At 46.5% G+C, this 25,986-nt stretch overlaps 2 protein-coding genes across 2 annotated transcripts in view; one reads left to right on the top strand and one right to left on the bottom strand.

Annotated features, from left to right (window-relative positions):
* The first annotated feature begins 1,466 nt into the window (after window positions 1-1,466).
* On the top strand, window positions 1,467-7,527 carry gdnfa (glial cell derived neurotrophic factor a). The gene is made up of 3 exons (XM_076164101.1): window positions 1,467-1,580; window positions 2,384-2,614; window positions 6,253-7,527. The coding sequence occupies exons 2-3, from the start codon at window positions 2,410-2,412 to the stop codon at window positions 6,807-6,809; spliced, it is 762 nt and encodes a 253-aa protein (XP_076020216.1). The 5' UTR covers window positions 1,467-1,580; window positions 2,384-2,409; the 3' UTR covers window positions 6,810-7,527.
* Window positions 7,528-10,773: 3,246 nt separating this feature from the next.
* Window positions 10,774-25,986, bottom strand: part of wdr70 (WD repeat domain 70) — a 30,956-nt gene continuing 15,743 nt past the window's right edge. Inside the window, exons 11-18 of the mRNA XM_076164197.1 lie at window positions 22,762-22,861; window positions 22,561-22,645; window positions 22,294-22,432; window positions 15,710-15,810; window positions 15,546-15,625; window positions 14,080-14,196; window positions 12,255-12,417; window positions 10,774-11,530 (exon numbers count right to left, since the gene is read on the bottom strand). Coding sequence (XP_076020312.1) covers window positions 11,443-11,530; window positions 12,255-12,417; window positions 14,080-14,196; window positions 15,546-15,625; window positions 15,710-15,810; window positions 22,294-22,432; window positions 22,561-22,645; window positions 22,762-22,861 — 873 coding nt within the window. The 3' untranslated portion in view covers window positions 10,774-11,442. The remainder of the gene's footprint in view (window positions 11,531-12,254; window positions 12,418-14,079; window positions 14,197-15,545; window positions 15,626-15,709; window positions 15,811-22,293; window positions 22,433-22,560; window positions 22,646-22,761; window positions 22,862-25,986) is intronic.

Raw genomic sequence — 25,986 nt, forward strand, 5'->3', positions numbered from 1 at the left:
CAACCAGCAAACAAATATGAAGCTAAATACCAACGAATAACAGATAAATCGCCATGGATTAAAGCGCTGGGGGTGGGATTTCCATCCTTTTATTTGACAGCCATCTTTAAGCAGCGTTTACTAGTTAAATTAAAGCCAGAGTGCTTCTTGGAAAGACAAGTGTTTGCTTTGTGGGAAAACTCCAGGCTCTTTTGGCTCAGGAACACAAATGACTTTAATACTTTGAGTAATTTGTGGAATTCTGTTCTCTGTTGTGTTTTTTTTTTTTTTCAAAGATGAAAGAGGCTGTAAATCAAGAAGGTTAATGGAAATGGTTTCTCAGGTGCCACATCTTAGCTGGGTTAGAGTCCTTGTGTTGTGGTCGCTGCCCCAGGCTCCCCTCCATCACACACACACACACTTCTGGGTACATGTGGATTAAAACCCTTACGCAAGACATTTGGACTGGATTATAAAAACGCAACATCTCAACGTGGCCCTGAACGCCTCTTGCATGTATTTACAAATAGGCAAACAGACGTGCGAGGTTATGGACGCTTTTAATTTGAGATGTGTGGCCATCAGACGTGGAACTCGACACCGGTGCGCACGGCGGCGGCGCGGAGATCAGGCTAGAAACACGCATCGCAACACAACATCTCCAAATCGCATTCCGCATACTGAAATCTAATCCGAGAGGACATCAGGATGTGTGACATAATCCCCGAGACATGTGAAAACTGCGCAGCTCCAAAGGGGCTCCAGGGGTGGTTTGGAGAGATACGCGCTCCCCTGTTACTCACGGTTTGCTCCTGCGGGGTCTATAAAAGAGGGGCGGACACCAACTGGCCCGAACGTCAGAGGCGCACTTCAATATAAATCTCTCCAAACCGCCTTCTGCGCCCGGTACGATGTTGTGCGCAGACCTCAGTCCGGTATGAGGAGCCCGCATGTTGGGGAACAGCCACGCTACTTAAAACACGACACCGAGTTGACGTGGAGCAAAAATGGAGCTTAAACACCTCGAGGTAACATCAGATGTGGGCGATAATGAAGATTTAACGCGTTTCTTCTGAGCCGTGCCTGGATATTATAACGGTGCGTTCACGGCGAGCTGCGCCCCCCCTGGGAAAAGGAGAGATTCCGCGTCCTGCGTTTTTGTTTTTTTTTTGGAGACGCCGATGTCTTGGTTGGACCGCTCCCAGGCGGAGATGGTGGGTCTCTCTCGGATTTCCAACGTGGAAACGTAGCATCCAATTAACCAGCGACTGCAGAGTGTGAGCCCCGTGAGGCGCAGCGGCACTCGGTCGTTCCCGCGGACCTTTGGACTCCGAAGTGTGGGAAAGACGCGCCGGAGCGGAGTATGAAAAACACACCTGGTGCGGCATTTTGCCTTCTTCTACACGGACTCTGCTGCTGAATTTGCTGAACTCTTTTTATATGAACGAGGAAAATTCCAGTATTTTCTGTGGTTGTTTTTTTTTTTGAAGCGATTCGAGCCGCTGATTCAGCCTCGGGACACTTAAATGAGTCGCGTTGCCTGTTTGGATACTAAGACGAACAGACAAGATAGTTTCAGGTCTGCATGGGCCATATTTAAGGTGAGTGAAATGCGTGGGAAAAAAACAAACAACACGTTCGAAAAAATCTTGTCTTTTTGTTTATGTCACAGATTATGAATATGATGAAACCAAATCACGCATTGGCACGGAGGCTTGATGCGACTTTGGCTCCTTCGCATGTCTGAGCCTCAGTATTTACGCATGCATGAGTGTTTAGTTTTGCTGCAGACTCAACATGCCATTAGAAAGAGTCACGTAAGCTTCGTGAATCGCCATCTGGCCTCAACTCGCACCATTATTTAGGCTGTCGGTGCCAACACGCTCGCTTGCTGCGTGCTTTAGAGCAAGGCATTTTTTTTTGTGTGTGTGTAAAGGCGCACCCCTCATCACACACTCACACACACAGAGCTCTCTCCTTTACATTAAATCATGTAATCCCGATAATAATGGCTGTCAGATGGGGGATGAAGAGGAGGAGAATGTTGTGCGATAGAGAGAGAATCCACCACTTTATCACGCACCCAATGACGCATTAGTATTTATCTGTTTTCAAGATCATTTTGCTGCGTCAAATGGATTTATTTTCGCCCTGGTTCATTTATTTACATTATTCCAATTGACTCCCCCCCCCCCCTTCCCCCTTTGAGATTAATGTTTACATGATCGAATAGACCTCCACATGATGACACACAGCTATTGATACAGAGCGAGTCAGGCCAGGTTGAGCCAAAACACACTTTGAGTCACTTTGATGACTTCATTATGCACTTGGTTTGACTTTCAATTCTTAATTTGTGCCTGATTGCAGCGCCTCTCCAACCCACACCGTCTCTTTTCTGCAGCTTTCTTCATAGGAACTGAGTCTAAGATGAAGTTATGGGATGTTCTGGCCACGTGTTTGTTGCTCCTGAGCTCTGTCGCTACAAGGCCCCTCTATCAAAACGCTCAGCCCGCCAAGAGATCTCATTTCCCCGGCAGCTACAGTGATTCGGCGTCCCTGTCCGTGGAGGAAGCAGAGCCAAAGTTCCAGCGCGGAGACCACAACCTGCAGGAGATCTCAATGGAAGACCGATGTAAGCCGGTGCAGCATGTTTTCATCAAACGCTCTATCGTGTGTGTCTGTGTATAGCTGCTGTGATCATGACATGAACAGTGGTTAATTAGGAACCCACATGGAAACACACTGGAGAGGCCCTGAAGCTGTTTGATTCTCCAAGTTATAAAAACAACAATCAGATCCTGATATTGTGTTCGAATGAAACGGGGGATAAACAGGGAAAATCAAATGTTAGATCATTTATTCTGACCTCCCTGACTAAGTGCTTTTGAGCAACGCCTGGTGAAGTGTCGACACGCAGAGTCCTACATTGATAAGGCCGGGAGCAGAGGCAGGTTATCGAGGAGAGGATCTTAATTTGTGTTTTACTGCCATCATGGGTTACATCACAGCGGTGTCAAAACAAGCACAACAGAGCAGCTCCACTCCCAAACAGAGGCTATAGAGCGTCCCGCATTCACTCTAGAGAGCTCCATGACCACCGCCATCTGCCAGAAGAGAAAGCCATGGTGGATTTCCTCCCCGTAACCGAGTTAGAGAAGGAGATCTGCAGCAGATCACAGTAATCTAAGACGAGAGGCCAGACCCGAGAAGTTTGAGCCATCAAGTGAGAGTTGTGTGTTTAGACTGGTTTGGACAACGACGGTGGGTAGGAATTCGGTTTTGTTTGGATCACAGTGACACTGGATCATCTTCACACAGTAGTAAACCAGGCCAAGTGCTAGATAAGGAATGGAACATTTGGACGAATGTTTGTCCTGCCACCTCATCCGCTGTTTGGACCGGAGTGACATCACTGATCTGTGCGGTAACCTGAGACCCTAAACTATGCACTAATAGCATAAATAACGCTGAAACTCAAAGGGGGGGGGGGGGGGGGGGGGGGGGGTCGTGTTGGCCCTCAGTGTGTGTGTGTGTGTGTGTGTGCGTCGCTTAGGTTTTTCTAATAAGAGTGTAATGTCTGCAGGCGGCGGCGGCGGCGGCAGCATGAGGAGACATTAACTCTAATGCTGTCAGGAGTATTTTCCAAACAAACTTGCTCGGACAAAGCCAAGGATTATGTTTCATTTAATGATTTATCTCTGCTAGGATTGTGAGATCAGTTGTGTCTTAGGATTGATTCAAAAGACAACACTCCACTGTAGAGATGAGGCCCCCACTACGTCTTGTACAAAGATGCAACACGTTTTACTATTTAATTAATTTATATGCTGCGGTTAGGGGAGGAACAAGTACTCACAAGGTCTGCATTCAAAATGGACTGTCTGCTTCGTGTTGATGCATCTATAAGGAGAATCCCCACAAAATGGAGATATGCACGAGCAGAATAATGAAAATTGCAGTGAAACAACATTAAGCATACATAAGAAAAGCTCTATAGGCTGCTTGTCTCCAACTGTGAGGGATTTGCATGCTTTCATGTCAGTTTAATGACGTGAGGATAAACTGTGGAGTAAATTACCCCAGAAAATCTCCAACCACTTTATAAAACTTGGGATTCTGCCATCAAGCAAAAACAAGGTTGAGATTTGAGCGAGGAGGTTATCTGGTTAATTTAAAGTATTAAAACAGCCATCAGATGTAATGTATTTATTTTAAATCTATTGGGAGAGAAGTACAAAGTGGCACAATGTGGAAACACTCATGGAAAGTATCTGAGGAGTAAACGTAGCGTGTGTGCGTGTGATGTAGTTACTTCTCACCTCTGGTCCGGGTGGTGTCGGCAGGTGTAGCAGCCGGGCCTATCAGCTGACACACAATAGGAGACGTCTAAATCAAAGGGCAGGCGTGTCTATAGCGGCGGGTTCCGGGCTCACCTGATACACGAGCGGCGGCCCAATCAGCCGCGGAGCGTTACGGGATCGGATGACCCGTGCTGTGTTAGGGAGAAAAGGTATGAGAGGAGAGATAGGTGACACGGGGCCTGTGTGTGTTAATGACAACGCCACCTGCCAGACATCGCAGCCCCCTGTCTGCATGATTTATTGACACACACACACGCACAGATACACAGGCGGTGGTGGAAGAAGTACTCAAGCTGTTTACATAAATAATGACTTAGTACTGTAAGTAATACGACAGCAGAAACTAGTTCATGACAAGTAACAGTCCAGCATGAGATAAGCAGATAAGAGGTCTTTCACTGAACAGCACGGAGAAAACTCATATCTTCAATTTTGAGTTTTGGAATGAGACAAAACTAAACTTGAGAATCTGGGAAGGAAAAATCCACAAAAGTCAAGTCAGCTGAAGGCTTAGACACATGAAACACAGTCAAAAACGCCTCAAAGTTATGGTTTTATGTTCAGTTAGCCTTCGGGTAGATCTAGTAAAGTTCCTCAAATGTGTAGAGTACTTGAGTAAATGTACTTTCCAGCCCTGCACACAGGAAACGCACTGTGAGTGTAACACTGACTGATTTCATAACATTTCTGGGTGACCTTATAGTCGACATCACTGCCAGACCTTTGAGCGTTGTGAGGAAGGAGTAGGAGAGACTTTACTCTGTAATAGAATCAACATGGACTACAGGAGCGTCCAAGACGTTGAGTCAGTTCTCATGGTTCCTCTCGGCATATGGCGGAGTGCTGTGCCGGATGCGTGTTTTGAGTTTTCGAGCAGAATAAAAAATCCGAGCGACTCCAAGCATATGATTTCCGTTAATTTGCCCCTTTGAAGTCTCAGCTTTGTATAATTAAAAGTATCAGCGATTTATACAGAGGAAAAAGCGTCACCCTGCTCCGTCGCCGGGGTGATTATAATCTCGTGATTGGTCTATTAACACTGGCAGTTGCTGTGTGAAAACAATCCCGATTGAAGTCAGATGTAAGAGAGAGGCGCTTTCACTGAGAATCCTGACGAAATCAGCTTTTGTCTTGGATCGTGGAATGTCCAAATAAAAAGGGATTCAGAGCTTTGGATGTTCAGCCAAGTTGGCCCACATTCCAGTCGTACAGGTGGACGGGTTTTCTACATTTTCTCCGCGTCTAAACAGACCTGCTCGTCTCAATGGCTGCGGCCCGGCCCGCGCTCAGGGCCGCGGCACCTGCGCCGTGCATTTGACCCACGCTTGGACCGCATGTTGCATTCCTTTGCCTGAGACTCATCTATAAATCAGCACGAGCAGTTTCTGATCTGCACATTTCGCAACGTTTATGGACATTCTCCGTGTGCTGGACACATTTCTGCACATACACACATGCCGGCTGTCTGTAAACATGTTGTATTAATGAGGCACAACAAGTGACACATGGCCATGACAACATTTTTCAATCTTATGTTAATGTTATGTTACTGTACATATTGTGGTTTAAATAGTTAAAATGGGTACTTGTTGATGTTTTGAAGTGTCACTGTCCTCTGCTGGACTTAAATGGGAGTGTGTTAGATTTTATCAAGGTCTGCTCCACATAAAGCTACACGTTGAATCTCATGCATCCATTTTCTTGAGTTTATATTTCATTTCTTCCACTTATTTTTGCACTACTGTGCTTTGAAAGTTCTGCCTGGTTCCATTCAATATCCAAATTGTTCGCAATTGCAGTAAATTACTATTGATCGTTGTCTTGTATTGTTCAGAAAGCTGTTTTGCGGTGTCCACGTGTCCATGAGCTGCAGCATGATCAATATGTCTGCTCCTTCTCTATCTTCCAGATGACGTCGCAGGTCCCTATCCTGATCAGTTTGATGACGTAATGGATTTTATCGAGGCCACCATCGGCAGACTCAGGAGATCGTCGGAGCCCGTTGGCGGTGGCTCTAGGGGGCGGAGGGAGCAGAGGCAGAGGGAAGCAGCAAACACCAGGGTGGGCGCGGGGAGAGGACACAAGGACAAGAAGAAGGGCAGAAGACGAGGGGGAAGCCGAGGGGGCAAAGAGGGACGAGGGGAGAAGAGCAGGGAGAGGATATCGGTGCAGACTCGAGGCTGTTTGTTAAAGGAGGTCCACCTCAACGTGACGGACCTGGGGCTGGGCTACCAGACCAAAGAGGAGCTGATCTTCCGGTACTGCAGCGGCCCGTGTGTGGAGGCGGAGACCAACTACGACAAGATCCTCAACAACCTCACTCACAACAAGAAGCTGGACAAGGACACGCCGTCTCGCACCTGCTGTCGACCCATCGCGTTCGACGACGACTTGTCCTTCTTGGACGATAACGTGGTGTATCACACGCTGAAGAAGCACTCAGCCAGGAAATGCGCTTGTGTCTGAGGAAGTCGTAGGGATGAGACACCTGAGGCATCTTTGCTGCTCTGTCTCAAAAGCAGGAATGGCGCCAGGACATGGACCCCGGGTTGATACTTTTGGTCTTTGGAGGAAGTATATGGGTCTAGATTTCCTGGTGTATGGGTCAGTCGTCAAATTGATGCACCGTACTAACACGTTGCAGGGGGACACACAGGTTCAACCACTTCTGTGATTTGACACTCAAACGACGAGAGACACACAGAAGAAAGGAAGGAAACTGTCCATTTAAGTCACACAACCCAAGTCGGATAGGTGCAGAATCCTACGAGGTGTGTGGCGAAATACAGATGAACTCATTCTGTTACGCTTCTTTAAAGGGGAGAAGGCAAAAAAAAAAAAACTGCCCCCAGTTGGCTTCGTTTTTTCCGGAAGGATCTGTTTTTCCCAGGAACATCGGTTTTCCATTGTTGGCTCCTAAGACTCCAGATGAATGCAGAGATTTAAGGAGTGTATTCAGCTGCAGTCTAAATCACTTCCACTGCAGCGTCTGGATGTTGATGTTTACATTCAGAGCCGAGGGAGGAGAAATACCACACCAGGGTTCAGCAAAGACTCTTTAGGTGCAACGCGTCAACCTAAAATCCAATCATATATACGTATATACATAGATATATATATATATACATACACGTGTGTGTGTAAGAGGTATATTTATTAAGATGGAATTAACTTATTGTTATTTATTTCAGTCCATTTTATGAAAGAAATTGTTGTTTTTCTTATTTATTTAAAAGCTTTGTCTATCCTGGATGGTGCCAAAGTGAAGCATTTTCATGAGTGATCTAGAACAGAGGTGCAGCCACCGCTCATCACTCCCGCGCAGATCCTAACGCTTCATGGCTTCACTTTAGACTCCAGGGTATCGCAATCCTCACGCACACCTCAGCCCAAAACCTCGTTTCTTTCCTGAAACCCCGTTAGCCGTCACAGTAAAGGAGGGTAGACAGAGACGAACACAGAGGAGGGGACCAATTTCTATCTGAACCTAGCGCTCGTTCGACAGCATTTTGAGGGTCGATTTGTTGATTTACCGAATGTTCAGGTTGTCTGACATCATTACTCTGGACGTTTACTACCCTTGTTTTTATTGAACACTCAGCGGCCCTGCAAACACATCACCTGAATCACCATTTAACTGCATCAATCTCTAAGGAAAAATCAATTTATGGTCTCTACTGCGGATCTGTAGCTACCTTTGACGATCCATTACCTTGAGTCAAGAGAGTAGAGAACCAGCTCGCTCAGTCGCCTATCAGACTACGTCACCTGAAACCCCGGCCTGGCCTTGCACCAAGTATGCGCCGAGGCTTTGCGGTCGTTACCGTCCCAGAGAGCTTCAAAGTTCACGAGATTGTCTGTCTCCCGTCTCGCCTCTGACAGACAGGTCTTACTCACTGAAAAGGAGATTTGAAAGTGATCCCTTAACATGAGTCTTAACCAAATCTTCCCCGCCGGCAAAAGGCATTTTAGCGCCGAGGGCAGGGTTAAGGAAGGATCTAGCTACAACCAACCCTGTAAATATCCCAAGGTTAAGACATTTCAACGAAATAATGTTCGGGTAGCTTAAGCGTCCCGCCCTCCCCTCCCCTCCCCGTGCGATATCTTGCTCGGCCGACATTATTCCACGACTACAAAGACGTAAACATCCAGGGTAAACGGCGAGGCTCTTTGGAAGCGTGTTTGCTGTGCACGGCGGCGGAGGAGCAAGAGTTTGAAGTGGAACAAAGAGAGCCCTCGGGTGGATCTTGACGTTAGCATGGATTAGGGACCAAAGGTATCTGTGCCCACCCAGCAGCAACCAAGCCAGCTTTACTGCACAATAATCCCCCCGCAACAGAACAAATCCACGGCATCAAGCAGAATTTAGGCCAAACACTACAGAGCGGAGGAAAAAAAAAACAACAAAAAAACAAAACTCCAGCTTTTATCACAGCATACCTCATCAATTGGATCATCTTTCCCTTTAACAACTGATTCACGCATAAGCCTTTCCAGATGAGAATGTGCAGTTAGGAGACTTCCCAGCAGCCCTCCAGAGAGCCTCACTACTCCCTTCTATACATTGAAGGCCGTTCCCGCGCACACACTCATCCACACACACACACACACACACGTCTCGACCGCTAGTCCTCTCATCTTTGCGGTTGTTTGCTCAACTGTCAAGCGATGGTTTTGCGGCGACCACGCGAAGGTAAACAAGGCAAAAAGGTAAATAAGAGCGAATGCAAAGGAATCCTCAGTGTTAAATGTGAAGAAGGTTGCATTTGTTTTCACTCCTTAACTGTGTACAACACCTCTGTGAAGAAACACACACCCCTGTCATGTTGTCTCACTTGTTTTGTGTTACAGAACCAAAGCTCTCTGCAAACTTTATTTTTGTACAATATTCATTTTATAACTTTTTACAGAATTAAACTTGTTTCTATTAAATGAGCACACGTGTGTCTCCTGGTGTTCGGCCGTGGATTTAAGAGAGAGAGAGAGAGAGATGATGGGAGATGTATATGTCCCTCTCCTGCTCCTGCATTCCTGAACAATGGCCCAGGGTTGTAACAGTAAACAAAAACGAGCCGTAAAGCGACACTGGGCGGTAAATCAGAGACGCGCCAGAATGTTTCCACTGTGCGAGGAAGACGCGTAAACGCTGATGAGAACATGGCAGAGGCACAAGAAGAGCCGGGTCCTTAAACGGTTTCGCGAGATCATTCCGCCAAGGTGTGTGTGTGTGTAGATAGTTGACATTTGGTGGTTTGGGCCTTCTTGTCATTTTTAGATGAACCTTTATGTTTAATTTTACGTTTTTTAAATCAGAATAGCATCTTGTGATCAGAATGTCTCTTGTATACATTAGAGGGACTTTATAGGATTCCGCCTTTCTCCTGTACTGTAAATGAGGCATTGCAGAAATCTCATACTCCAACTAAAACCTTACCACACCTGAATAAATAAATCTACAACCCCATAATCTAGGTCGGAGTAGGACAATTACATTTAACCACTGTCAAATCGAGACTTTACCATGCGTGTAAATGTACCCGACGACTTTCAAGAGACTCCTGACCCCAAATAGCAGCGCAGTTTCGTAGGTAATAACTGGGGAAAACAGTGCAAACAAGCACATTAACACACAATGTAAGTAATGTATGGAGGAGGTCAACAAGCTGTAGCCGGATCGCTTCATCTCTGCCAGCGCAGCCAGTCTATGGGTCAACAGAGGCCAATTTAACAGCATGCGGTGATGAGTTAGTGCTCGGTGGCCTGTAATAAATCTCACCGCTCCGTGACACATAATATCCAGCACACACACACACACACACGGAGAGTGGCCCAATGTGTTGCTCTTACAACAGGTCAAACGCTCACAGCAAAACACAGTAGGAGTTAAGATGTTACAGGTTGAATATGAGGACCCTGAGGAGGAGAAGGTTGTTATGCTCATGTCAACAAATGAAGGTAGAATCAGGTGAAGACATGAAACAATTAGAACATGTGACTCATTTTTCATTCTTACAAACAAACAAAATTCTGGTGCTGTTGAAAGTGACTCACCTCTCAGACTCAAAGCGCCGCTCCTTCTTAGGCCTCATTTTTTCGCGGCCAGACGTCGCATTCCGGAGGAAATGTACAGCGAAGACAAACATTTGTGGGATCTGTATGTTGTGGCTTTGTCTGTCAATGGAGGTGATTATAAGACGCTGTGCATGTTCATTCAGGAGGATTCAAAGGGAAGCCTCGGCGCTGGCTGCCACCATTCTGTAATTAAAGGATGTTTCCAGATTTCTAGAAAGCGGCGGCGCTCTCAAGCAATTAAACGGCCTAAGCTCGGTCTTTGAGTCAGGACTTAGGAAAGAAGTAACTAGAAGCCTGAGCAATACGGAATGATCTGATTTGTGGATGGAAAAAAAAAGAAAATATCACAACGACTCACTCAACGTTAAGAAATTGCAGCATTTTAATTCTTGTGTGCTTCTGCCTTGACAACAAAGTTTCAACGTGGCAGAAAACAAAAACAAAACAGATCAGGACGTCGACTTCCAGATGATGGGGAAAAACTGGGAGGATTTCAGAAATTCTGTAACAAAATTGCCATGATTTCTCCTTCTTCTTCTTCTTGTCCTCTTTGCAAATATCTGTTTAATAAACGGTTGAAGTGTTCGTCATAACTTCATAACTGACAAAACCGAACCCCGACCACCAAATCTGGATCCGATTTATGAGGCATTAGCAAAAGTCTGGAATGGCGGGAGGAGAAGACAATAGACATGATGAAATAAAGTCCATACAATCAAAACAGACAGTTAAAAAGAGCCAAGTTCTTTCCTTTTGGTTGATGGATTGCAATGAGAGGAATATAAACTTGTATAAAGTACAGAGCCGTGGGAAAGAGGAGAACAATGCCTGCATGTTTACTCACACAGAAGCACAAATGCGTTTAAAAAAGCCGAAGAGCAGAGATGACGAATGAGTTGAGACTTTAGTGGCCTAACCGATGCGCTCATCCAGTTACTTAATAGTCCGGGGGGTCCTTGCAGTTACCGTGCCGTCTCTCCAAACTGCCTGCTATCAAACTTACATTAAAGCTGCGGCTGATGTGGTCTCAGATTTTACGTTTCTTCCACTCCGGCTCCTTCTCCGCCTCCTCATCCTCGTCTGATTCCTCTGCAAACAGCGGCTCCGGTTGGGTCCTAAAGGGGGATTCACAGCGAGGATCGGAGTTGTTTAGTTAAGACTTAACAAGGTTTTAATGGAGTTATTCCGCAACACAAATAAAAGTCATTTAGGTACGACTGCAATATCCAGATTACATGCAAGGGAAAATGCACAACAAAGGATAATAAATAACTAAGTAAGTGTCAGTTTGATCGTATCATTATCTGCATTAAGGCTTCTATTTATAGATTCTTCTCTGCAGCATATGGAGACCGGGTCGGCTGAGGGGAAGATTGGAAAGCTTCGAAACAACTTCTGCTCCATTTGACTGTTATGTAATTGTCATGCGGCTGAAGGCTTTAATCCAGACCTACATTGCCTCGGCCTAAAGGAGCTCAGCAGGCATGAGGTAGACTTAAGTCGAGACTACGTGTTAGTACAGCAAGATGTGAGCAGATGTGTGTAGATTCCAGACTTTCCTCTTCTCCCCCTCCCTACCTCCCTCCCTCCCTCCCTCCCTCCCTTGGCCGTAAAGATAGAAATCTAAAACTGCCCATTACTGTAAAACTGCACGGCCATTTAAACATTCATGAGTCACGCTGGGAGGAGGAAACCCAAGTGCCGCCATCATCGGCGCTCCCAGGCCTCACGTTACCTCCCAGGCCCTCAGCTGCTCCAGAGAGCAAACGCCAGGGCGACAGGCGGAGGCGGCGTGAGGTCGCTAAATATTACATTCTACGCTCGGCCAGGTTTCCTTACTCCGTGTAGGCGGGGGCGACCCAGTATGGATTCTCGGAGGCCTCCTTAGCGTGGCGTAGGATGGCCTCCCGCGGGTTGCTGTCGTCCGTTTTGTCCAGGGCGATGTTCTTCACGATGAACGACGACAGGGTGCCGCCGTGAGCTGCGACTCTACCGCCCCGACCTGCCAGGGACAAAGGATTACTGGATTACATGTGTGTGTATACAAATACTGACACCTAATGGAGGTCAGATCATTTATTAAAACCTTTTGTTAAAGTAGGGAAACACAAACACACGGACCCAACCGACCATCTGTGATTGGCTGATCTTTGGTGATGTCACTATATCTTCTTTAACTATATACCTTCACTCCTATACCTTATGTATCCAGGAGCATGACCAATAATGTTTCCAAATAATAGAACTCATTATTTCCTGCTTAATCTTACAATGACATCATATATTTATACAAGATCATTCTTCATTCATTTGCTTCCTTTGAGCTTGGAACACGATGCACACACACTCATGTTGGGATTTTGAGATCTTTTCCTTAAGACTATGACGTCGAGCTTTTGATTGTCTTGGGTCTTGTGAGTTATTTTAACCTTTCTCGTTTCAGGAACCACCCTATAAAAATCTACAGTGTTCTTTCCTGCGCTCTGCGGTCTGACTGCACTTGACTGCACTTTATGGAACTTGAGGGAAACATATGCCTCCTTTCCAAAGACATCATTACGGTTGTCTTAAAAGATCAAGCGCACACAGCGCACACAGCGCACACACACACACACACACACACACACACACACACACACACACAGCGCACACAGCGCACACACACACACACACACACACACACACACACACACACACACACACACACACACACACACACACACACACACACACACACACACACACACACACAGGTATTTCCTGCCCGTCGTTGGGCAAGCGGGTTGTTTGTGGGATTGAAAGGCATCCAGTCGACCGCCAAACATCACCGTCCACTTACGCAACGATGTTTCAAGGGAAGGTAAACAATTTAAAGACCGGCTGTCGTCTCTGAGCCGCTGGTCTGCCATCAACCAGTCAAACGTCCGCCTTGATTTCCACCTACAGACTATTTAGGTTTTCAAAGTCTGTAACTCACCTTGTATACACACACACACCACGCTGTGCCTTGGGTCATTCCAAAAAATAATGTAATTAAGGAGTGTAAGCTCAGATGTAAATACTTAAACATCCAGTGGAAATAACAAAAACTATAATTATCCTTGGTGTTTCCCGGGAGTTTTCACAACTCACTTTCTGGGTTTTGCCTGCTCTTTTGGCTCTTAACGCCACTTTCCCCACCTGTGCGTACATTATTATTTTTTTGCATCGTCCTCTAGAGTGCATTTCACAAAGCAACACCATAGCAATGAGCCATCTGGAACCGGAGCGGAGCAGGAAATGTTATCTGGCACCTCCGCTTATTGGAAGGAAGTTCAAACTGGACTGTTGATCGCGCATAGGTGCGCAAATTTGCAAATGTGTGTGTGTGTGTGTTGCGTCGAGGCTGTAACGAGACTGAACACGGGGGTCCCAGGGAAAGTTCACCGGGCTATGACGCAACAACAGTGGAAGGAGTCTTTAAGAGGCCTTTGGGTGCTCTGCGATTATGGCTCTCCACTTTAGTTGCGTTGCATAACACCTAACGCACCAATAACAGCAGACGTGCATACAGTATGTGGAATCAAACATTCATCCAGTTAAGAACTTGAGGAGTGGTATATAGTCGTGGCAACATCAAGCCTCATTAACAGGCGATTACAGAGAGACTTTAGCAGCACTTTACCTGGTCCGGACACGGGCGGCTCGGGCTTGTGGGACTTCTTCGGGTCCAGTCTGTCCTTCTCCAGTTGCTTGCGTGTGCTGCGTTGTCGGGCTTCTCGGAACATGGGCAAGGCGTGAGCTGGAAGCATGAGTAAACAAGATCAATCGTGTTACTTCTGGGTTAATTCGAGCTGCGAGGTCACACATAACAGCCACGCAAATAGAATGTGTTTTGTTAAATGCAAAGGACGAAATGCAAAACTGAGATTAGAGCAGGAGGACACACATCTCTCACGCCGGCACGTAAACCAAACTACACCGGTTGACCTCTGGCGGCGTGTGTGTACTCTTTCTGCTGTAGTGCACACCGACAGGATTCATTATATCCCAAACGTTTGGAATCGAGACGCATTACTCCGCCGCTCTTCACACTTCCCTGAGCACATTCACAAATAAGCCCCGCCCCCCCACCCGGCGAGTGAACGTGCGCGTGGAGACGTGCAAGTGAAGGGAGAGAGAGAGTGTGAGAGTGTGTGTGTGTGTGTGTGTGTGTGTGTGTGTGTGTGTTTGTGTAAAAGCGAGTGTCTCCTCTGCTCTTATCCTCAGAGGTTACAAAGAGACACTTTAGTAAAGGGCTAGATAAAGTGATTTTCCATTCGGGGAGCGCTGTCGCTGTTCAGTGTTAATTCTTCTCCTCCACGCTACATTAAGCAAAAAGGTTACTGTTAACAGATTCCCTCGCTTTTCTCAATGGGCCATCACTTGCTTCCTGTCCCCTCTGTTTTTCCAGCGCCAGGTTATCAAGTGCGTCACCCCGCCGCTCGTGGCAGTCAAACCGTGCTGCCCCTGCTTCACACCCCGTCGGCATGGCGATTGAAAGTCACGTGATGACATTAAAAAGGACTGCGCAAACACTAAATGGTGGAAGAGCGGTACTGCTCTTATAGGTTGGGGAGGGGGGGCACGCGCCGAAGAAGTGGCAGCCTCATGAAGCACGCGCGTGGTGTGAGCGTGTGTCCCGGCGTGCGCTCCAGCAGGCGGATCACGCCGGCGGGTGGCTGTCTGCGGCGTGATCCGGCGTGGCTGGAGAGTGTGTGGGCGACGCGTGGCACCGTGTCCCTGCCCCGATGTCAATCCACTCGTCCTCACGCTACTCCATCAGCTAATGACCCTCACAAAAGCCCCAATATGAGACAGGGAATGAGCGGAAAGTGTGTGTGTGTGCGTGTGAGAGAGAGCGAGCGAGTGAGAGAAGGGATGATATGTAAACATGTATTCTGCACGACAATTCCTGCATGAGACGGGTCTAAAGATGTGTGTAATGTGCTCACATTGTGCAATTGGAAGGGTGTGTGAAGCTGCTTGAGTGCCCTTGAGAAAGGCACTACATCTGATTTACACTGATTGTTTACTAAAAATGAATAAATGCATTAGCTAAACCTGGTGCATTGTGTTATTCACGTGTTTTCACCTGACAGACGGACTTACGTGTGATGATGTAATCTTGCGTGAGGGTCTCCGCTTGTCTTTCTTTCCGCTGGCTCTTCACCACACACAGCATGGCGCCTCTGCAACAGATCAATCAGGTAAGAACACACACAGGGATGCAAGAGGTGCTAATTGATGGCGTTCATGGTGTGATGTGAGTTTACCTGTGGCTCTTGACGGGGTCGTAATAGACCTTGGCCAGTCCGTTCGCGGTTCCGACCATGATCTGGTTGAGCTTGGGGTGCCACAGGCAGCGGACGACGCTCTGGTGACGGACACACGGCGAGACAGAGACACAGAAATATGCAGCAATGGTCATTTTCAGGCAGCGTTTTAGAGATTGACATAATGTTGGCGGTGGGCTGCACAGCAGTGTGGAGTAGCTGTGTGTGTGGAAAAAGCCTTGTTAACGGGCTATTGTGGGCCGGATTGTGCAGGTGGTTGGAGGCTTTCTGCTTATTCTGCGAGCAAAAGATAACCATCGCGTCATTATTCAGAGTGTGTGACCCGTGTTGGTTGTGGTACAGTGGGGATCAGTCCCAGTGCGCTCGGCTGCTCTAGTTGACTATATTTGGTTGTTAGGATGAGGGCTGGATCTCTCAGTCTGTGTGTGACAGATGGCCCTGTGCCAACAGGCCAATGTGACCACATTCATCCAGAGGTGTGTGTGCGTGCGTGCGTGTGTGTGAGCAGGAGAGAGAAAGAGAGGGAGGGAGAGAGAGAAATACAAGCACAGTTGTGGGACAGTGCGGAAGACGTTTTGTTCACTGTGTGATAATGTCAGCTACAGACAGAGCTTGTGTCCTTGTGAGAAGCTCATCTACACACACGCACACACACACACACACACACACACACACACACACATTATTACAGCATCTGACACAACCTGTCGTGACCTCTGATGATAGAAAATGATGGAGGTTGTGTACGTGCTGTAAGATGTGGTATGAGAGTATGAGTGAGAGTGTTAGAGCCCCTTTATGTGGATCAGAAGAGGCATCTAGGGGGGAAGGTGGGGGTGGGGGAGACTCTGACTGGGACATCCAGATTCTATGACAGGGTGAAAGCTGCTTAACGTCCAGCTGTTCAGCTTCTGACCAGGCTATAGCGTCTCAAATAGACACACACACACACACACGCAAGCAAGCAAGCACAACGGCATACATGCATGTGAACACACACAAGACCAATACACACACATATCTACACATATCTACACTTGACTCGCAGCCCCCAGCCGGCCATTAGATCGGTAATGTGTAAGTCACAGGGTAGAAGAGGGTTAATCTGCAAAACCACATCATGTCGTGTCTGTAATTGATAGAAAGATCTGGAAAATGCTTTAACAGGATGGGATTAAGATGAAACTCACATAATTCAGTCCTATAAAGGAAGTAGATGTTGTATCAAATGTTGTATTTAATGATGAATGACTAACAAAGGTGGGGTGAAATATGTCTTAAGCTACAAAAACAGTTGAGGAACTAAGAAACTTCACTATTTATTGCCACACAGATGTTCATTTAGAGAGCACATTTCTCAGCCGTGATGACAAGACAATGTTGTGTCTAATAAACCCGTGATGACTCCCCACTGCAGATCCGCTGCAGCGTGAATGTGTAATAAGTTACAAACTGGCTGTCAGGGTTGCCGAAGCAACAATGAAAATCCACACAAGCTGGGGGAAAAGAGAGGGAACAGTTAGGAATTCTGTTACACTCCACAGGTACCGAGGAACGTTCGGCAACTTTGCGCAACCGGAGCGCAGCGAGACAACATAGATCAGTCGAGTCAGGCGAGTCCCGAGTCGGGCTGAAGGAGGGATAGTACGAGGGGCTGACAGGTAAGTTCAGCCAAGTCAGGGGAAACTACATCATCACAGTCAAACAAATCAGGCTGTCAACAGTGTAACAAGACAAACAGAGAGGAACAGGCCAGTGTGAGACACACACATACACACACAGCAGCTCACTGGGGCCCACCCCTGCTGGATCCCCAGAGTGTGTACGGCCAAAGCACAGCTCAGTCCAACAGCGTGACTGCGATCCAGATATTCTGAGTACTGTGTTTACTCTGCAGGAAACCCTGTTTACGCTCCACGTCCACAAAATGACATCACAACACCAGGGGAGGAAACTTTAATCAGTCAGATCTTTGGTAGCAGCTTTTTATATAGCCAATAAAATTAAAACACCAGAGGCTGATTGGGGGAAAATAAGACAACAGCCACTTGCCTGGTGTGTGTGTGTGTGTGTGTGTGTGTGTGTGTGTGTGTGTGTGTGTGTGTGTGTGTGTGTGTGTGTGTGTGTGTGTGAGTGCTGACGACGAAATGAAGTTATTTTACGGACACAACAGTCACAGCTGTGTTAAGTCACTGGTGAGCTGTCCGCATGTGTGCAGCTTTTGATAGATGGAGCGGCGCAGGCCAACTTTTATGCAGGCGGGGGAAAGCAGAATGCAAGACTTTAACACCTCAGTTACACATGATTGAATTGGCACATCCCTGGAAAGTCTGTAATTAGTGTGAACTATCTGACTGGGCCCAGTTGGCTTTTGCATTTTTGCACGGTTTACTTGGCAGCTGCGGCTTCTGCACCGTGTAGAAAAATACAGCCACGGCCTCCCTTCCACCTTTGAACCGCCGAACGTTGGTTTTAAAGGGAGCGGCAGATTACTGTTCAAGAGCCGTCATGCGCGAGGTGGGTAGGTGTAGCACGAGCAAACAATCAACCAAGCCAAGGTGATGCAAAACTGGATCTCTGCCTGCAAACGTCACACCCCTCTGTGAGGATACAATGCACGAACGAGGCTCTCTCAACACACACACACACACACACACACACACACACACACACACACACACACACACACACACACACACACACACACACACACACACACACACACACACACACACACACACACACACACACACACACACACACACACACACACACACACACACACACACACACACACACACCCAATTCATCAAAGTCTCCGTTAGATATCCCGCCGAGAGTCCATCGCTTCAGTAGGCAACGCAGTCTCACCTGGATCCTGCCCCCTGATAAGAACGACGCATTTAACAAATGGCCCTAAAACATCCTCCGGCTCTGATGTGAACCCCAGGATCCAGGTCTGGGGTTATGTAGACTGTTTAGTTAGAGATGATTGGTGGCCCCCTTCCTTCCTTTCACTCGGCTGCCTGGTACACCGTTTTTATAAAGGCTGCACTTAAATTCTTGGGCCATCCCGAGAGGCAGATGGTAGATGTAAACATAGTAAATAGCACATCCATCAAGGTTCACCGAGTGCATGTCACCCAGAAATAACTGATGGGCTGCAAAAAAACGAAATTGTACCACATCAAAATGATCGTAGGGAATGGTGAAGGGCACATGGACGCTTTCAAGACAAGAGATTCTACTGTTAAAGTAACAAATCAGAAACATGTAGGCCTTCAAAGTTCTGTAACTTGTGCGATCCGAGTGAGTTTGAATCCTTCCCATTAAGATTCACTTTGAGAAAATGTTTCAAACCTGCACCACACGTTCTTCAACACAACATATTGATGATCAAACTGTTCAAACTGTACTCTTTCCACACATAAACAGTTCATTACATTAAATTATACTGCATGTAAGCCGACAGTGTTTTCACCTGCAAACATTTAAAATGCAAAAAGAAATTCAAATCAATAAATAAACATCACTGTGGCTTGAATCTGGCTGCAATGCTTGAAGTTGTTTTCAGAAACAACAATCACTCCACTCTAATCATTACCCAGTTAATTTTTGGAGAGGCGGGTAAAATGAATGCAAACAAACTCTGTGCCAAGAAGACTGGCAGCGCTCTACCAGTCGGCGCGCTCAGACATTTTGTGGGAAATGGGCTGAATTGCTTTAGAGCTGACAGGGTGAGGGGGAGAAGGGGGGGAGACGAGGGGGAGTCGAGGGGAGACGAGGGGAGACGGGCTGCTGTCCTTCCAGTGAAACTGAGCTAAAGCTCTTGGAGTTTCTCACAATGGCAGATGGCGGAACGAGTGAAAGGCCAATGGAAAAATCACTTCCAAATGTTTACCCTCTTCAGGAAAGTAAAAGAGGAGACGAAGGTCCGCAGAGTGATGCGAGGGAGGAGGAAGGTTGTCAAGTTCTAAACAGACTCTTTGACCCAAAGTGTCTGGAGTCTTTCTTTGATGTTACCTTCAGCAGAAACCTTGTTAACATTAGTGCAAACTTCACAGCTAATAGTGTTTTTGTTATGTATATATATATACATTGTTTAGTAGGAACTTGAAAATTGATGAAGCATTTGAATGAGGACCTATCCTGGTACCTTTATGAACACTTTTGCTCAGCACTTAATAAGGGCATCGCACCATTTAGCTCGCTCCGAGTTTATAGTCGGTAAAATTCCAGCTGCAGCTAGACGGGAGCTCCAACTAACAAGTACCATCATCTCTAAAGACACGAGAAGCAACAGGGTGTGTGGAAAATTTGCTCTTAATTATTTAGAAAAACACTTAAAGAAACATAATTACCCTCAGAGTTTAAATGAGGTTAAAATTTGGATTCTACTCCGATTAAGGGAGAGAAAACAATTTTCAAGGGTCATGTAGGCATTGAGGAGAAAATTGAGAATACATCCCTGATCCCTGTCGTATCAATTTACATCTGCATAGCACAACATTCAAACTGAAGTACTGCACAATCCAGTAACTACGGCTTTGATTAACCACTTAAGCCGTCGAGTACTCTGTATCAGGGTTTCAATCTAAAATCTAAATCACCGCTGCAAACAGAGAGAAACTGAAGCCGAATGATCAGGAGGACTTGGACATGAACCCAGCAGTATTTTCCATTCTGGGTTTAAGTAATTACTTGCACATTGAGATGAGCAAATGGCAAAGAATAACAGAGAAATATATCTGATTGAATTACTGTTATTGTTCGTAGTATCTCTGCTAATCTGGGTCAACTGCCCTCCCCCTACAAAAGTGCAACAGTGCAGCCGGTGTGCACTTAGTGTGTGTGGATGTTGTGCTGTGCCAAGGTCCGCAAGCTCACAGCAGCAGCTGGCTGGCAGGGAGATACACAGATAAACACACACACACACACACACACACACACACACACACACACACACACACACACACACACACACACACACACACACACACACACACACACACACACACACACACACACACACACACACACACACACACACACACACACACACACACACACACACACACACACACACACACACACACACACGGCCTTTGTCTCTCATTTCCCTCTCGATGGCCCATGAGAAAGTGTCATACCTTAGCTAGGGAGACCTCTGTCAGACCTCAACGTCTGGTTGTTAAAATCTGTTGAAAGGAGCTTCAAGAAGGCGAGACAGAGAGGAAACAGCGGGAAAAAAAATAACCATGTGCATTCGGCGCCTTTGCCCCTTTGCTTCAACACCTATGGCTGGCTGCCCTCGCCAAATGGATTTCTGAGAAAGCGGGATTAGTTAGAGTACATGAAGAATGCTGAAGTGTGACAGGAGAGTCTGTGCATGTGAATGGAACACGATCACGCTGGCCGTGCATAATTTAATTTCTGCTATAATTCAAATGAACTACATGTAAAAGCATCGGCGGCCGTGCTGCCAAACGTTTGTGGGAACGGCTCGCTGACAGGAAAGGTCACGGAACTCCACTTTCTGTTCGCTTGGCCTCAAACACATTTCTCTGACTTTCCTCCTTCACTTTTCTTCTTCTTGCTTTCTCCACATTTCTTCCCCGCCCCCCCCCCCCCAAAATCGTGCTACTGTCGCTCTGTACTCTGCTCAGATCCCACAAGAACATCCCCTCAAGATAAGCAGTCACTCAGAGGGACGAGTGTAGCATTCCTGCCGGGGATTACGCTGCCAAATGTTTGAATTAAGTGAGTAACATTTTATTCCTGCTTCATTGCACAACCGTCTGCTGACTGTCACAGTTAGAAAACATGCTTCATGTTTGCTCTGAATACCAGCCAACATATTCATTTTCTTTTTATTAACTGCTTTTAATATAAGACCAGACATCGAAAATATGGTTTTGGTTTTTCCCTCAGAGGCCAAATTGCATCCATAAAACCTAATTCCATGCAGACTGGAACAGGTTTTATGGAATGATGTGACGTAGTTCAGACAATGACTTTTGACAAATCCAAGCCTTGGACAGATGATGATGATGATGATGATGAAGCTACTTATTTTAATTGATGTTTGATTACTTCCTTGTTTGCGTTGCTAGGAGACAGAGTCTTCGGGGAACACGGGCGGCTCTGTCGTTACATGTATATCACCTTAGGTCTTGACGGTGGCGGCAACAACACAGCGTGTCAGCTCACACTCGCATAACAAGCTCCACTCTGGCAGTTGTCGGACTAAAAATGACTCGACACGGGCGGAAGATTCCTAATTCATGAGTATGTAAATCAAATGCAATACAGATGAATACTGCTGGATATTGGAACATGTCCTACTAACCAAGGTCTTTTTTGCAGTACTGACCTGTGCTTTTAACCCACTGATACCCTGCGTCCAATTCTAATCTGTGGATTATCTGCATTGGGATAAATGGGCCATCAAACATACCTCCCCCCCTTCAGACGAGTCAAATATTCATGACGTTTCACAACAAAACCTTAGAATGCTGTTGTTTTTTCTAAGTACCTGCAACATTTCTAGGTTCTGAACTCACCGCATTGGTCACTTCTATCTCGTAGACCCGCTCGAATGACGTTCGGTCAAAGAAAGCCAGCTTCCCGCTCCCCTGGTCTTTCTTCACCGATGTCCCTGTTACAACCAGCTTGTCGTCTGGGCTAAAACAGCAGTCGGTCCTGATAGGCACAGCAACACACCAACACACACACACACACAAGTACAAGCAACATCATCAGCTCATAATCCACACATAAATCACCATACTTGATTCTGCAAAGGCTGTAATGCAGCGCAAAGTTCTCACATGGCAAAGTTGTTGGTCAGGCCAGTAGCTACGTTCACAGGCTTCTTGAAGTTGCGTATGTCCCATATCTTCAGTGTGTCATCACCTAAAAGAGGGACAGGTGGACACGACAGGTGGACGCAAGCGTTACTGTAGGCTTGAGGTAGAGAAAGTGTGATTTACCACCTACGTTAATCTCGGTGAAGGATGTGTTCTGCTTACCGCCACGTGAAGCCAGAGTGAAGCCGTCGTAGGAAAAGGCCAAGCAGGATGGGTCGGATCCCGGAGTGTGAGCTTGCCGACAGTGGAACTTGGTGTGGACCTGAGGGTAAAAACGGGAGAGTGCTGGAGTTAGGTACCAAAGAAAACAAACATCTTCCCACTTTCAGACCAAAGCAATCGGTCTCGGTGAGTCATCAGCATCACCGACAGATCCAAACTGGCTTCTTGAATCGGCTCGGGCAGGATTTAACACACTGCTTAACACTGCCGGAAAATGGAAACTGATGTTTTTCATTCGCATGCATGAATTTCCAACTTGAATTTCCTGTTTAAACGCTGCAGCTACCACTTTGAATGAACTGAAACCAGAGACTCTAGAGCACATACTGGAGATTGACACAAGCTATGGTATAATACTGTGGTGTGATACAATTACCAAGCAGGCCTTCATTTACCTGTGATAGAGGAGAAGGCATGAACGGGTCTAAAGCTGGTTTAACGCTCATCATCAACACACACGTGGTCCGTGTGTGAAAGTGATATAAAGTGATAAGAACACACACATCTGTGTCCAATAACAGAGATAAAAGTAGACATAGTTATGTACTTGAGATTCAACAATTAAAATCACATTTAAATTAAACTGTTCGACTCCATTTAAATAAATAATCTTATTGTAAAGTGGTAAATGACTTAATCACAGAAATGTCCATAATGAGTCACTCTGAAGCGCTGGCCTAAGCATAACATTGCTTCAACATCTGAGGCTATTAGAGCAACAGTCTGCTCATCTACTGTGTAAATCTCAATGTGTTGCTTTAATGGAAGATGTTTGATTTGGCCACCGGAGAAGCATAAAGACCTTTTTTATTCTCAACGTCTTCGAAACAACACACGGTTCCCATTTCCTCTGTGAACACTATACTACACCCTCGCCCACCAAGCTCGCTGCACGTTATGAAACGCTTGCAACTTTACACTTTCTTCAGCAGAGCTAACCCTCCGCAGAAATTTACCTTGGCGAGCTCGGGTGCCCGTCTGATCTTTGATATTGGTTCTACCTGAAATATTAAATTGAGTTAAGGTCTCACGTGGGAGGTACCGATCCTCCAAAGAGGTCATGACTTAGGTAGCGCTGGTTGGCTCTCCGGTGTGAGAACATTAGGTTCACTTATGTCATTATTCCCTTTAAAATATTCCCCCAAGCACGTTCGTCAGGCCGAGATGCTGATCGACCCCGAATCACCGAATACCAAGAAGGAGACGCTGAGGGATTTCAGCCTCATTAACAGAAGCGTTCAGAGCTTAAATCTACAACTCACAGTCCAAAAAAAAGCATAACAAATATTGAGTTTCAAAAGAAAATGGGGAAATTTAAGGAGGACTTTCCTGAAAATATCAATATGGAAGCCAGAACACATGACCAAAACCAATTTTTCCCAACGTCATCCAAGACATTCATGCTGCTAGTCCAGCCATGTTCCAGACAGAAGTACTTTAACTCCTCGTCTAAACAGCTGTTTCCAAGATGGCCAACCCCTCAGTGTGTTTCCTCAGCTCTCACTCTGAGTAACTACTGTAGTGCAGAGGGTGTGCGTGTGTGTGTGTGCGTGTGTGAGTGTGTGTGCCGAGGCTGGAAATAACCCAGCTCGACACCACCCGCCCCCTTCCCCTACACCACTGTAACTCTTTCTCACACACATATACACAAAGGAAAATGCAGATGACGAACAGCAACAAAGACGGAATTAACAAATAAGCCCAAACGAAACACAAAGTTCATTCATTCTTTATAATTTTTCCATTCCACGTGTTCCAAAGCTGTGTTGCCTGCGTCCCATCCAGTGACTGAGCATTACCTGAGCTCGGTGCAGCCAGGTTATAGAGATTGATCGTATACGAGATAGCGACGTCGGTGAGGCAATAGTCAAGTTTTTCCCGGCACTCAAACAAACATAACCTGGGTTTATGCAGCTACGTTCCCATCGGCTCTGAACGGAACGCAAATAAATCAGTGAAAGGAGAGTTGCAGCAACACGGGGGCTTTTGACTGGGAGAAGGCGAGGAAGTAATCTCCAATGTGCACAGAGTGTGGAAGACAGATAAGATAGAGAAGCAAAGGGGAAACGCTGGGGAGAAGAAAATAGAGGAGAACGCGCCTAGGGGGAAGGGGAAAGGGAGAGAGAGAGAGAGAGAGAGAGAGAGAGAGAGAGAGAGAGAGCGAGAGAGAGCGAGAGAGAGCGAGAGAGAGCGAGAGAGAGCGAGAATAAGTGATGTGTCCTTATGATACAGGGAGGAAACGAGGCTGTCAGTGCTTCGGCTCCGTAGTAAATGGAGGGAAGTTATTAACCTGGACGTGCGAGATAACGCTTCTGCGTTGAGTGGGAGATAAAATGTGTTCTGCTTTCCGAGCCCGTTGCCAGATACACTCGGCACGGGGGCTCATTTTCTGCTTCACGTCATAATTTCCCTCACATATTGCCTTTTAATCAAGCCCATTCTCCTCGGCCGGCTCCGATTATCTACCTGTCATCTCGCTCGCCATGTGGAAACTGACTTGAATGACAGATAAAGGGAGGTCGGCTCAGGTCAGGGCAGTTCAGGAGGTGAGTTTCATACCGTTTTTGCCATTTTGGATAGGATTTGTCTGAATTTGCCTTCCCAAAACAAATCACAACCACTATTCCCTTTAGCACATGGAGTTGTTCACCGGAGACGTTTAACTGTAGAAATGCACTGTCACAGCTGAATCAAACAACTCTTTCTTACATTGACGTGACATGAAATGACTCGAGTTTATGTAAAAGAGTGGCACTGTTAGCGTATTGTGTCGGTTATCTCTGGACTCACAAAGCCAAACAATGCAGCTTTGTGTAAAAACCAGCCGATGACAACACCCCCCCCCCCCCGCCCCCCCCCCCCCCCCCCCCCCCCGCCCCTCCCCCCTTATGATTTACTGTCGGGCGCTGATGTCCTATCCTCAATATCCAATATGTTTGCATGAAGATAAAGGCCCTGCTCCATCTTTCATTTCTCAATTCAAACAGACAAACAGATGGGACTGGGTCAAACACATAATCTGTGCCCAACTACATAAACGGATGAAGCGCCCCCACAAATACAAAACAGAGCTCTTGAGGGTGGGACTGAAACACAACAGAAACACACTGAGACACGCTGACACAACAGTGGGACTGGTGAAGCCTGGCGAATGCAGATCGTTTC

Source organism: Genypterus blacodes, unplaced genomic scaffold, assembly GCF_046128005.1.
Source record: "Genypterus blacodes isolate CSIRO-AG114 ecotype Tasmania unplaced genomic scaffold, CSIRO-AGI_Gbla_v1 ptg000133l_1, whole genome shotgun sequence".
Taxonomy (NCBI): domain Eukaryota; kingdom Metazoa; phylum Chordata; class Actinopteri; order Ophidiiformes; family Ophidiidae; genus Genypterus; species Genypterus blacodes.